General features: G+C 54.4%; 1 protein-coding gene across 1 annotated transcript in view; it reads left to right on the forward strand.

Annotated features, from left to right (window-relative positions):
• Positions 1-2,650, forward strand: part of PPP6R3 (protein phosphatase 6 regulatory subunit 3) — an 87,098-nt gene extending 84,448 nt beyond the window's left edge. The window contains exon 23 of the mRNA XM_023524104.1: positions 1,145-2,650. Within this exon, the coding sequence (XP_023379872.1) occupies positions 1,145-1,196 (52 nt within the window). The 3' untranslated portion in view covers positions 1,197-2,650. The remainder of the gene's footprint in view (positions 1-1,144) is intronic.
• Positions 2,651-14,175: the final 11,525 nt, after the last annotated feature.

A 14,175-nucleotide genomic window follows, 5' to 3' on the forward strand; every position in this document is an offset into this window, starting at 1 on the left:
TGTGTTCTTTAAAGCACTCTGTGGCAGTGTTGAGGTAAAGAGCCACCTGAGACTTCGTGTGAAGTCTTCCCCGCGAGGTTCCCGTCACGACTGAAGGCCGTGACCCTTCAGGTCACCAGACGCGCGCTGGTCCTCACTGCCATCATCGGGCACACCGGGTATCTGCCAGCAGCGTGCGCAGCGCTCTACACCTTGCATGCTCCCGCGCCCCATGGGGGTTATTGTCCCCCTCTTACAGGGGGAGGGAACCAAAGTGACAGAGGCTAAGAAACACCTAAGATCACAGTAAGTGATGAGGGCAGTTGCATCTGGTTCCAGAACTCTCGGTTCCGTTGTCTGTGATTCACCGAGACATTGTCAGATGTAGATGTAAGGAGAGCGTGGTGTGCGTGGAGCTGCCTTCTTGGTCCTTTGTCACAGTGAGCAGGTGCCTGAGGCGTCAGGTTTGCAGATTTTGATGCAGTTCAAAGTACTCGTGTGCTGCTTCCCCGTTGCTCCTCTCAGCTTCCCTCCCAAGTCGCCTTTATAAGACTCTGGTAACGCCATCAAGAGAGTCTTGTGTGTTCAGGTTGTAATTGTGGCAGGAAGGCAGACTTTACACATCACCACCGTGTTCATTCAGTGTCCTGCCTGTTCCCCCCCCACCGCAAACCTCACGCTTGGTTTGCGGGCACTCGTTCGTCACAGCGCCCACCTCTGCTCTCAGCGGCTGGTCCCGCCGACGTTTCTTCGACTTCCTTTCTCCCATGTCGGTAGCAGCATCCTGATTCCGATCCAAGGGACAGGTGGAGGCTGTGTTGGAGGAGGGGTGCGCCAGCAGCTCCTGAGGGCGCCTGGTGGCAGCTTAGACCGACCAGACTGCGCTTCTCAGAAGCTAGGGAGCGGGGGTGCTCTGCCCTGCTGCAGGCCCGCCTGGTGCCCCGAGCTCAAGGTGAAGCTTAGACGCGATCCAGTTAGGTTTCCTGAGCGTTAGATAAATTCATTCATGAAGCGTTTGGTTAACCGCCAAGTGCCAGGCTTAGTGCTCGGCATCGCATAAACAGTGTTCACACAAACGGTCCCCACCCTCGGGGAAGCCGAACGAAGTTCATTTTGTCTCACGTGTCTGCTGAAGTGCCTCAGGTGGCTGTCTCTCACTCCGTAGGGCTGACCAGCCGGGCGTGCCGGGCGACGCGTCCGTCAACGGCCCTGTATGATGAGCGACCTGCTGCTGCTGACTGAGGACGCAGGCCGCCATCCGGGGCTCTGGGGGCTTCCACGGGAGCCGCCGCCGTCACTGCTGCACTCACTCCGCACGGGATCAGGACCAGCACCCTTTATACTCGAGACGCTCAGACGTTGTACAGAGAAATCCAGAAGTGTACAAATATTGCACATGACAAATACCAAGAATTTTTGCGTATGTTTATATTGTATTGTTCTAAATAATGGGTAGCCTGTGAAATAAGATCTTGCCACCCATGTAATAATAGTAGTAATAATAGTTAAAATGGCTGTAAGAATAGTTTTATAAAAGTGAATACACAGATCTATTGTATTTGAAACATAACTATTTGACAATTATTAGTGTGACCAAAGTATTAGGCAGTTTTCATACATTTTTCACCGTGTACAAAATTCTGAATTCATTTTTCTTCCAGGTCGGCAAGGAGTTGTAGGATTGAAATGCCCTCGAAGTGTTATTTTGGTTGTTCTAACTTACAAAAATGATTTTGAATAAGAACTATTTGGTGTTCTTTTTATAACCAGTTTTTGATTGGTAACTGTTTTCTGTATTGTTTAAAACGGATCAAAAAATGTAAGTCTATTGGTAGAGATTAAGTATTTATTGCTACAACTTAGTTGATAAATTGATGTTATCGTAAAGCCATATGTTCTGTTAAGGTCTTGTTTGCTCGAAAAGATTATCCTTACAGGTGAAACACTAGACTATTTGGAGTGTACATGGCTTATGGCTTGTGGTTTGGGTTTTTTGTTTTTCGTTTTTGTTTTCTGTTTCGTTTTGGTAGTTCATCTGCCATTAACCCATTCACCAAAATTTATCTCGTTAACAAGCGTCACCAATGAACATTTCAGAGCCATCTGCATATTTAACGTACCTGAATCCCATTAGGCAAGTCTGTTGAAAAACGCTCCTGCGCTAATGGGATTAGAGTGCGTTCATTTTACAGGCTAGTATTTTTAAACTAGAAATCAGAATCTGGCACTTAAGCATGTTAATTGTTTTTCCGTACCTTGTGAGGTTTTCACTCGTAAATTCTAAACCGGTCTATTTTTTTTAGAACTGGTTTGTGTATATATATAGTGATTATGGATACTAATTCAATGTAATTTATAATTTTCTATGTCAATATAAAAATACATCACAGCCTTCTCAAACAGCTGAAGCAATATATTGTATATTGCCATATCGTCTGGTGAAAGGGTTAAATTACTTCACCTCTTGCACTTTTAGATGCAAATCAGTTTTTCATTTCTGTAATAGAAAATTATTCACGTATTTTTACATCATTTGTTTTTCCTGACCAGTATTTAAAACCAAAAGGATATTCTGAAAAAAGGCCAACGATTTTTTTAGAAATAGCATCCCAAGCAGCGTGCCTAAACGTTACATTGCGTATGGAAATAAAAAATCAAATGTCTAATGCCTTATTTCTGATTTACTTTTCCATTGTAAATGGTGTGGAAACTCCGAGCTTGACGGAGGCGCCTGGGCACTCACGGACGGCAGTCGGCAGTGTGCCTGGGACAGCCGGCGGGGGGCCCTGCCCTGCCGTCCAGCCGCCTCAGGAAGCCCTTCTGTGTGTGAGCGCCCCCTCGAGGACACCGTCTCGTGCGTCCCCTCCAACCTGGCACTGCCAGGGGATAGGGCTCCTTTCGCGTGTCTCAAGGATGCCGACGTCCTGTGGCACAGGACCCCGGGGACTGCTGGAGGACGACGCGCTCTGGTCTCCCCTCACCTGGTGGGGAGCTTTGCCGGGGGTGGCACACGCCGCCTCCGTGTGCGCGTCTGGTCGGCTTCTCCATCCCACCCAAGGTAACGCAGTGTCTTGCTTCACTCCAGCTGCTGCTGATGCAAGAGCATCCGAGCCTTTTCTTTGGGGTCGTGTTTGATTTGTTTCTCACGTGGCAGGGAAAGGACATGAGGACGGGAAGAACGAGGCCCGTCGGGGGTTGGAGGGTGCCCGCCCGAGGCCAGGAGTGCGCACTCTCTCCTTCCTTCCTACTTGCGTTTCTGCGTATCGGCCATACTGAATTGCAAGACTAACATGTCTACGATACGACACTGTATTAAAAATAACAACAAAAATAAAGTCTGATTCTTTGTTTCTAGAAATTCTCTCTCGTGCCTTGCTTGGGCTTTACTAACCAGACGGTGTGGGGGCCACGCTGAGCGAACTGCTGTTCCGTTGCCTTGTGATGGGTCGGGGCGTCCTTTCGCTGCGAGGCAGACCCCACGCCCCTGGGGGAACGGGCGCGGCGTGTGGGGTGGCAGGGGAGGGGCCACAGCGCTGGGTGTCTTCAGAGCTGGGTGTGTCTGGTCCTCTGGCTTGTCTCCGCGGGTGGCCCCTCCCCAGCCTGTGTTTTTTGGTGCTGAGGTCGGCTGTTCCAGTGACGTTTAGAATGCGATGCGACATAACTGCTCATTTTTCATTCCCCTGCAATCTGCTGAACAAGCGTCCCCGGCTGGTTAAAGCCAGTCAACAGGTCCCTCCGCAGAGGCTGGGCACGCGCTCGGCACACCTGGGCTCCGCACACCTGGGCGCCACAGCCAGAGGCTCGCGCTCCCGGCCCGCCTCCCCGTCAGCCACGTGTTGTCGGGAAAATGACAGAAAAGTTCGCAGACCTGAAGAATGCGGCCTGGTTCCTGCCCTGCGCCAGGCGGTTTGTGGCCGCCAGTGGTTCGCTCTGCTCACGCGGCCCCGTGACGTCGCCCGCTCGCCTTCCTGAGCCCTGGCGTGAGCCTGTGCTTCCATTAAAACCGGCAGCTCCCGCGAACTCGGGCGCCTTCGCGCTGGCCAGTGGGACCTCCTCCCATCGCTGCGCCAAGGTGGGCTCCGTCCCCGGCCAGTGGCCCGTCGCCTGCATGCGCGCGGTTGTGGTGTAGCAGTGGCTGTGCCCGTCAGCTTGCAGCTGTCCGTGGCCGCGCTGCACCGCAGCGACAGCGAAGGGCCGCGTCGCCGACTCGTTCGGAGCCTGCGTTCACCTCTTCGTTCCGTCGCCTCTGCGTCCCCGTGCTGCCTCGCAGCCCCCTCTGCCCTCGCCACCCACGCCAGTCACGCAGCGCTCACCCCATAGACACGTGGCACCGTGCTGCCTTGGGAGTTAACCCAGGCGGGTTACAAAGGCAGCCAACGGTACTTCACGCTGTCGCATGCGAGGCATTTGGGTTGTTCTGTTTTCCTGTATAGTTCTCTACTCGTTAACGTAAAATGGAGTTCCTACTATGTGCCAGGCGCTGTTCTAAGTGCTCTGCGTGTACTAACGTCACGGCAGTTTTACGAGAGAACCATCCTCACTTTACACACAGGAGAGGGCCACAGAGGTTAAGCAGTTTCGTCCCAGGGTGCCCAGCTAGCGAGTGACATCGTGAAGATTAAGTGTAACACGTTTAATATCTAACAACAAAGCTTGACTATAAACGCTCAGTATTAGCCGTTATTACAGCACATCCACCATCAAATCTTCCGGTGTTTCTTTCTTAGGATGTTGACAGTTTGATTTCAGAGTGGAGATTAGATGTATACGACCTTCGACGCCAGTAGGACCATAAAAGTGTTGCCATAGCAATGGAAAAAGACCAATGGGCAGTGTACAAAACTGAAACAGACCAGTGCGCACATGAGAATTAAATTTGAGATGCTTAACAGGCACCAGTAGAGACTGGAGCGTCCCATGGGACCGCTCCCACTCGCTGTTGTTCCCGCCCCCAGCTGGCTGCTTTCACGGCACATTGGCAAAGTTCAGTAGTTGCATCAGAGACCCTGTGGCCTGCAAACCCAACAAGTTACACTCTGGCCCTTTACAGAAAAAGTTTGCCAACCCCTGAGTCAATGAAATGAAACAGAATCAAGAAATAGACCCACAGGTACATACATGATCAGCTGGGAAAGGAAAGTCTATCCAACAACTGGGTTGTTTGTATGGAAAGAAATGAACTTTGACGCCGACCACACACCACAGATGAAAACCCAAAAGAGTCGCAGCTCAGGTGTAAGCACTTAAGCTTCTAGAAGAAAACGAAAGTATGTCACAGCTTCGGGATGGGCAGAGGTTTCTTAGGACATAATGCAAATCACAAAAGAAATTGAGTTTCCATCAAAGTAAAATTTTTCTGCTTTTCCAAATGAACAGGCCATGGACTACCAGGAGAAAAGTCACCCGTGTGTCCTGACAAAGGACTCGGTCCCGCAGCTGGACTTTCAAATGTGACTATTGTAGTCAAGGCAGTGGGCGATCAATCAGAGATTTTACCAAAGAACAGAAATCTATTAGCCAAAAAAATTCAAATGGAAATTCTAAAACTGAAATAATTGAAATTAACCCAGTAAATGAATTTGAAAACATTGGACAAAGCCCAATATAAGATATATGAATTTATGATAGGTTTGTAGAAAACATTCAGATAAGTATGGAGAAGAAAAGGGTGGAAAATACGGCAAAATCATGTAAGAGAAATGCAGCATACCGTAAAAATCTAACATACCTGTATTTGGAGTCCCAGGAAGGAAAGGAAGAAGGGGCTAGGAGAGACACAGAAGTTTCCAGAACTAACCAAAGACGCTAAGCTAGAGACTCAAACTCTTTCAAATGCCAAGGAGGATGAAGAGGACCACAGCGTCGTAGTAATGCAGCCTGAGCCCAGCGAGAAAATCTAAAAGCCTCTGATCAAAGTAGAGACATATCCCTTTTCTGTAGAAATGATGAAAGCCAAAAGACACGGAATGATCTTAAATGCCGAAAGAAAAACAAAAAGGCCGACCTAGAATTCGATACTTAGCAAATTATCCTCCCAACGGAGAGTGAAATAAAATATTTCAGAAGAACAAAAACAGATTGCAACGCCGGCAGAGCTGCACCGAAAGCAGTTTTCCAGGCAGAAGGAAACCCACACGGGAGCCTGGCACCACAGCAGGAACCATGACCGCCGGGAAGGGGAGCGAGCGGTGAAAATAAATGAGTATGACAGCCTTATCGGGCTGAAGATGCAGATGAACTAAGATGGTGTTGGGATGACTGGATGTCCACGTGCAAAAGAATGAAACTGGACCCTTATCTTACACCGTACACAAAAATCAACTCAAAAATAGATTAAAGATTTAAATGTAAGAGATGAAACTGTAGAAGTCCTAGAATAAAACACAGGGCAAAGTTTCATGACATCGGTCTTGGCAGTGGTCGGTTTCCTGGATGTGACACCAAAACACAGGCAACAAATAAAGTCAACAAGTGGGACTACATCAACCCGAAAAGCGTCTGCAAAGGAAACGACAAAATGAAACGTTGACCCACAAATGGGAGGGAATATTTGCAAACCACATGTCCGATAAGGGGTTATTTCCTTTTTACTTACACAACTCAATGGTAAAAGAAAGAAACAAACAAAAAAACTAGTAACCTGATTAAGAAACAGACTAAGGACTTGAATAAATGTTTCTTCCAAGACAACCTACAGATGGCCAACAGGTATATGGGAAAGTGTCAAATATCACTAATCGTCAGGGAAAAGCCAATCAAAACCACAACAAGATATCACCTCATACCATCAAGATGGCTCTTACCAAAAAAAAAATAAAAGACAAATGTTGACGTTTTGGAGATATGGGAACATTTGCACACTGTGGGTAGAAATGCAAAACAGTGCAGCCATGATGGAAAACATCACGGAGGCTCCTCAGAAAATTTAAAATAGAACTACCATGTGACCCAGCAATCCTAATTACAGGTATTTATCCAAAAAAAAGTTCAAATTAGGATCTCGTAGAGATGCACGCACGCCTGTGTTCACTGCAGCCAAGATGTGCAAACAGCCTACATATTCATCACAGACAAATGGATAAAGAACAGTACGGACGGACAAGGAACACCAGGTGGCCTATAAAAAGGAAGTCCTATATAGTATGGGACAGTGGGGGTGGCCCCTGAGGACGTCACGCTAAGTGAAGCGAGCCAGTCGCAGGAAGAGGAGTGTTCCGAGGTTCCATGTACACGAGCTGGGTAACGGGTGGGGAGGGGCAGCGGGGCGATCGGCCAGCGGGCGCGAGGTTCCGGTCGAGCAGGATGCGTGAGCTCTGGAGACGGGCCGCACGCCACCGCGTCTCCAGCCCACAGCACTGTATTCCACACTTAGACCCTTGTAAAAGGGTTGACCTGCAATTAAAAATTGAAGTAAGTAGATGTCTAACTTCACTAGTAAATTAACAAGCTTCAACATTTTTAAAAACAGCGCAAAGGCAGGAAGTCCTAGCCTCATCTAGTTGGTGTTGAAAGTACTAAAAATCCTCCAGTGAGGGTGCATGCTGTCCTTTCTAGGGTCACCACTGAAAGAGTGTGTCACCGGAAGCTAATAGAGGGGTGGACAGAATTACACTTGATGGCAGCAGGCACACAGAGAAACGCCGCTCAGCTCTGCCTGACGCCCACTTTCAAGCAGCGGGCTTGGCTGACGACCTGCGCCCACCAGACGCTCCTTCAAGGGCAGCCTCTGCCAGCCGTGGGCCCTCTCCACGCAGACACCTGCTCCAGCGGCCAGCTGCTCAGCGGGCTGAGAGACGGGGCGGGGTCTGCCTCCCAGGCGGACGGCGCCCACCGTCTGCCGCCTTCTCCTTTACTTTCGCAGGCCAGTGAGCCGTCCTGTTTCTAACTATCTCGGCGTCTGCTCCCCGGAGGACCCCGTGCCACGGTGGGCAGCAGGGGTGGCCCGGGACAGCAGGTGGGAAGATGGAGTTCGCAGACGGGCTCGCTCATTGCCTGGCTGGGGCGGAGCACGGACGCTAGCGAAAGGCGTGGCCTCGCTGATAAGTGGTCACCAGCGCTGTCGGGAAAGGTGCTGGCCAAGGTGCCGATTTTGGCGTTGGAAACACCCAGGGGTGGGGGGGGAGGGGGGTCCACTACGAGGCCAGTGGAGATAGAAGACTGTTCCAGCTGCCTGCAGACCTGAGGGGAGACCATGACAGCTGACGGCAATCAGCAAGCGATTGAAGACGCGTGGGCGACCAGCCTGAGCCGGAGCTCAGAGTGGCTGCACTTGAGGCGGGTTGTCCCAGTGGTTGGGCCCTGGTGGGAAAGCCTGAGGTCCTGACACGTGGACGGGACACCGTGGCGGATGCCCACGGAGAATTTGACTCCCCAGACTTAGTTCTGAGTCTGCAGAAGTGGCCCACACCCGTGGGGAGACAGCACAGGCTTTTGTCCCCGAAAGCAGCAGGCGCCCCCTCAGGAGCGTCTCCACGTCTCTGCCAGCTGCCAGCGTCAACCTGGAGTTAAGGTGCAGCCACTGAACCCATTCAGGGACCCACTGGAACTGGTACGGGAGGCCGACAGGGACGGGCAGCACTGCCCATAGGACTGCGTTCTGGGTCCAGCCAAGGGGGTGAGCACAGAAGGCAGTAAGGGAGCATTTGTTGGTTTGGGGGCACTTCTGGGACCCAGACTTTAACGCCCCGTCAAGAACCCTGGGGGGGGGCTCAGACTCGCTCCTGGAAGTCTGAGAAAAGCGACGGCCACTCCGAGAAATGAGCCTGAATTAAAGCGCCCAGCTGCCTCACACAAGACTGTCAGGAAGGGGCCGTGCTGGAATCCACAGGCGCCGAGGCCAGAGCCCGCCACAGAAGGACACGCCGTTCTCCATGGCCACCGGGAGCGCATGGCTGAGGGATGCAGGCCGGGGATGACAGCCAGAGTGGCCGTCACAGAATGTGGCTCAATGATAGCGACGCATGTGTGGGCCCCAAAGCAGGGGCGGCCAGGTGGGGACACTTAACCACCAGAAGCCGGGGGGGGGCACTTACCATCACAACTAAAAAGGTTCTGGTGACAGCCAGCACCTGGTCCCTCGTGAACCACAAAAGCGGTTGGTAGAACTGACTTTCTGCCACCTACACTGTGCGTGAGTTGGAGAATACGTGGAGTCACAGAGCAGAAAAGTCACAGGTCACCCAGCGCAGTCACCTCTCTCGTGGGTAGACTCCTCTCGTGTCTCTGCCCCCAAAGCTCCTGCTCTGCGTGCGTGGTCTGGTGGGTCTGGGCAGGGTTTAGAGTTCGGCTCTGGGTCTCACTCCAGCTCTCGCTTCCAGGATTTCTCCCCACTGTCCCAGCCCCAGACTGTCCACTCTCACCCCGGGCTGGGAAGGCTGGCACCCCACTGCCATGGCCGCGGGGTCGGCACACACGCAGCATCCAGGGCTGGCCTTCTGTGCCCGTCCCACTGAGGCCCCTGTGTACGAGCAGGACAGCTCCCTCCGGTGAGGGCACTTCTCCAGAGACGGGCAGCTCTGGGAGGCTGACGAGAACATTCTCAGCAGCCGGGGCCTCGAGCCTGGTTGGGGGTCTGGACGGGCACCACAGCCGCCGCCGTCCTTCCCACTGGCCTTGCACGTAGGTTTAGGCCAACCTCCTAGGGAGTAGATCCCGCCGAAGACCCTATGCTCTGCGCCCCATCACCCCCTCTGCTTATCTCCCGATACTCTGTAAACCCAGAAGAAGCATGGTGGTCTCCCCGGAAACCCTGCCCTGTGACGGGTCTCTGGGGCTGCAGGGACCGCCAGGGGGGGCTTTGTCCCAGGGGATCGATCTTGTCAGCCTCATCTGTCCCCGATCTCAGGGATGGGATTAAGCACATAGCTTTTGTTTCCGGCCTGTCCCCAGAGTCCACCCTCCCCACTGGGGAGGAGAGAGGGTGCACAGAGAGAAACACCCGAGCAACAGACTTCCTTGATGAAGATTTTAAATACTTTGTTGTCATAGAGTTTCTGGTGGTATAAAAACATATTTGGTTCCTTTGCTTGCTTTAAAAAGCACGTTGGCCCTCCCTTTTTCTAGCGTGATGTTTCTTGGACGAATCGTGCCTCTGACTCCTGAGCACCCGGCCCACCCGCGGTGTCCATGGCGGTAAGCACCGGTGACACTGGAGCCAGCTTGCTTGCTTCTAAAAACCAGCCGACGTGAAGTGTTCTATCCCAGCATGACTCTCCACCTTTGCAAAGAGAACCTGGCTATTGGTGCAGGCCAAAAAAGGGGATCCTTTACAGAGGGACGCAGCCAAGGGTCCGAATTCAGAAAGACCAGACCGAAGGGAGCTGTGAGCCCCGCCCTGCGGAGGATGACAGGCCCCAGCGATGCTATTAGGCGCGTATGACTAATCACGGTTAATGCTTGCTGTTGCCAATTAGTCTTATTAGCACAAGCAGCTGGAACACAGAATGACATTACCCTAATTACCAGCAGCAGCCGTCCATTCGCAGAGAGAGGTGCATTTCCAAAAAGGTTACACTTTCCGGAAATTAAGCATAACCTCCTGCATTGTTGAAAATTCAGCAAAGTGGGAGGGAAAAAAAGTAAGCGAGCAGATGAAAAAAGGGAGGTGATGAAAATCACACAGTAATTTTTACTATTATTTTTCTACCATTTTCTTTTCTGCGCTAAAGTGGACTCGGGCCTTTGTATGCTTTCTTCCCCCCTGAAGTCTGTGAGTGGGAAGGAAAATTACTCGCATTAGAGTTTGGCCGGGACATCAGGCTCATTATGGCTTTCTTTGGGTCACCTTGGGGCCGGAGACTGGCCAGCTCCCCAGGGCCCACTGCCCGCCCTCCCGCCGGCCCTGCCCCGGCTCCTCCCCGGTGCTGCTCCCAGGCTCCCACCTTCCTGTGCTGTTGACAGGGTCCCTGCTGCAGAGCTGGAGGGGAGCGGCAGGGGCTCCCGCACACCGCAGCCCCAGACCCCACCCGGGAGGCGAGAGAAGCCAGGTCCCTCCCACCACGTCCCCAGCTCTGGCCAGTGTGTCCCTGAGGTGCGGTTGGCAATGTGCCCAGTGTGCTTTACCAGACAGGACAGGGGCCTGGACACTGAGTGTCACCCCCATCGCAGCCGCCCTTCCCCTCTCCCATCTCAGCTTGGTGCTGGGCTGCTGCTGCTGCAAATGTCATCCGGAGACCTTTGGGTGCTCACTGCCCGTCTCCCACCTTCCCCCAGAGCCTGTTATGGGCCACTCAGCATCTGGGCTGCAGCCCCGCCCCTCTGCCCCCTCCAGAAGGTTCCCGCCTCCCAATTCTGCATTGTCCAGGCACCTCTCCCCCTGGGTGTGGCCTTGCCCACAAACGGGGGGTGGGGGTAGCAGGCCCACCCTTCACCTCCTGTTCTGTCATCTGTTCAGTTTGGCTCTTGCTGCTTATCAGGCCCTGGGGACCTCACGGCCCCCACTTCTCTGAAGCTGACACTACTAGGGGCGATGGTCCTTGAACACACAAAAGTCACAATGGATAACACATGGCACTGCTTGTCATCAGCCCGGAGCCAGAGACTCAGATATCTTTGTGGTGTAGCTTAGATGCAGTGAGGTGGTATTTTAGAAGAGCTACCCCCAGAGATGGTGGGTCCCCCGCGCCCTCATCTCATCCCCTTTCAGTCAATGCCCCTCCTGAAGGTGGCCCAATTGGAGAGCGACTGTGCCTAGCGCCAGTCTGGGCCTCCGGGAAGGGCCACGGGCAGCCTGCACGCGTCCGTTTCACCACGTGGCTGCCTGTGGCCTGGGGGCCTGGTTTTCGTTGCCCCTCGTTGCTCTGCAGTGTTTTTTGAATAAACGACCCGTTTATTTTTCCATTCTGCTGCTGATGGGTATTTGCGTTGCAGAAACAAAAACTACCTATTTCATCCAGACGATACAGTTGGCTGACTACTGGGTGCTCCAGCCTGCTGTGGTGTTCCCCCAGAAGGCCTACCCAAACTTGGGAGCCCCAAGTCCCGGCCTGGGCCCCCACCCTCAGCCTGCCTGCCCCCTCGCCCCCTCCCGCACTCCCAGAAGGGCTGCCCCAGGTGCCCAGACTGCCCAGCCCCGACTCGTGGGCAGACTGACTGTCTTCCTCTCTTGCATTTATCCTGCGAGGTGACATTTCAAAGCCCAGACATGATTTTTTTAAGAAATTTATTATGGTGACATTGACTAACAAAATCCAGTAAGTTTCAAGTGTACAATTCAACACTGTCATATATATTGAGTTGTGTGTTCACCTCCCGCAGTTAGATCTTTCTGTCACCCCAGACATGACTTATCGAGCAAGTGCCAATGTGCTAGACAGGAGTTTTGTGGTCCCTGCCACCGTTCCTGCCTGGAGGACATCGAGTCCTAGAACGACTTGCTCGTTCTCTGGGTCTTTCATCCTGGAACATCTGGGGGCGTGTGCTCTGCAAAGCGTGGTGGCCAGACAGACACGGCTCCACAGCCCAGGAGGGGGGGCACCCGCAGGCCTGCTCCTTAGCTCCCGCCCCGGGGTGTCTGGTCCTGTCAGTGTGGAGAGCAGCGGGAGGACACATCCTTAGGGACCCTTAGGGCCCCATCACAGTCTCTTAACAGAAGCGCCTCCACCTTGGCTTTGCATCAGGGGCAGTGTCCGGTGCGGGGGAGGCCAGGGGGCTGCTAAGCCCCTCTACCACACGGACAGCCCCTCAAGAATTACCCTCTTCGTGGTCAGTGATGCCAGGGCCAGGAGGTCCATCCTGGGCTTCAAGGCGCCAATAAAGGAAGAGGGAAAGAGATGCCCCGCGGCGGGCCCTCCTTTCGGGGAGGGGCCCACTTCCCCACCGGCCCCCTCATTCAGCCCTGGGGCCCCACAAAGTCCTCCTGGGAGACGGAGGCCTCTGGCCACGCCCAGTGGGCAGGCAGGCTCGGGAGGGCAGGAGCCACGGCCAGCACTGGGCTGAGGAAAGTCTGAGGCTTGGCCGCTGTCGGCGGCAGTGAGGGCCACCCGGAGGTGGTAGGGGGAGCGAGACCCCAGCCTCAGTGTAAGCCCAGCTCCCTGAGAGGCCAAGGGAGGCCAAGAATGGCCTGTCTGGGGGCCCAGGGCCAGGTCTCATGGGTCCTCAGCCCGGGTGGGACCTGCAGCACCACATGGGTATAGGCCTGCGAGGTCCCAGGTGGCAGCTCCCGGTTCGGAGTGAGCACAAAGACGTCTGTCGCGTCCAAGGCAGCTCCAGCTCCGTGCGACCTGGCGAGGCCTCCGCTTCCGCAGCAGGTCCTCGGGCTCCGTCCGCGGCTGGTCAGACCCCCAGGGACGTCTCCCGGCTCGTCCTCGGAGCGGGGCTACGGAGACCCCGCACTCCACGGCCCATTCATCCGTTCGGCCGCAGGCGTTCGGGCAGCTTCCAGGTTTGGCCAGTAAACACTCGGGACGCACCTCCTCATGCCCGCTCGGGCGCCCCAGCAGTGCGACTGCGGACGGGGCCGCGGGGGGACCCCCGCGTCGACGAGAGCAGGCGATCACCCTGGGGCAGCTGGTCGGATCATTTCACACTCCAGCCAACAATGCCTGAGGCCGCACCCACCTGTCTCCTGTTCCACTCGAGGGGTCGTCACGTTTGTGTCACTTTGCCAGTTGAATGGACGTGTCTCGTTTGGTCTCGGTCCCTGCGCTGCCAGTGAGCGCCTGTCCCGCGCGTGTGGCCGACGGCGCTTCCCGCCCTGCGAAGCGTCTGCCCAGGTCTTCTGTCCGCTGAACCCCGCGGACTCCCCAGAACTGCAGGGGGGCTGCTGCTCAGCGCTACCGCTCCGACCGTCCGTGTGTGGCGGACGCCGCCGCTTCATCACGTGATGAAGCAAAGTTCATTTCACAGCGCGCGTCGTGGCGGAGGTGACGCTCGTACTGACGTCGGCGTGCGTCGTGTCGGAGGTGACGCTCGTACTGACGTCGGCGCGCGTCGTGGCGGAGGTGACGCTCGTACTGACGTCGGCGCGCGTCGTGGCGGAGGTGACGCACCGACGTCGGCGCGCGTCGTGTCGGAGGTGACGCACTGACGTCGGCGCGCGTCGTGTCGGAGGTGACGCCCGCACTGCCTCCGGTCTGGCTTTCCTCACCATTCGGAGAAGTCACTTCCTTGTCCCCTCTGTCCCGCGCTGCAGGTGGGAAGCCGAAGTCAGTCTGATTCTCCTTTAGGGCTGGGAAGGTTCCGTCTTGTCTGGAAGTT

Source organism: Pteropus vampyrus, unplaced genomic scaffold (assembly GCF_000151845.1).
Source record: "Pteropus vampyrus isolate Shadow unplaced genomic scaffold, Pvam_2.0 Scaffold446, whole genome shotgun sequence".
NCBI classification, from domain to species: Eukaryota; Metazoa; Chordata; class Mammalia; order Chiroptera; family Pteropodidae; genus Pteropus; species Pteropus vampyrus.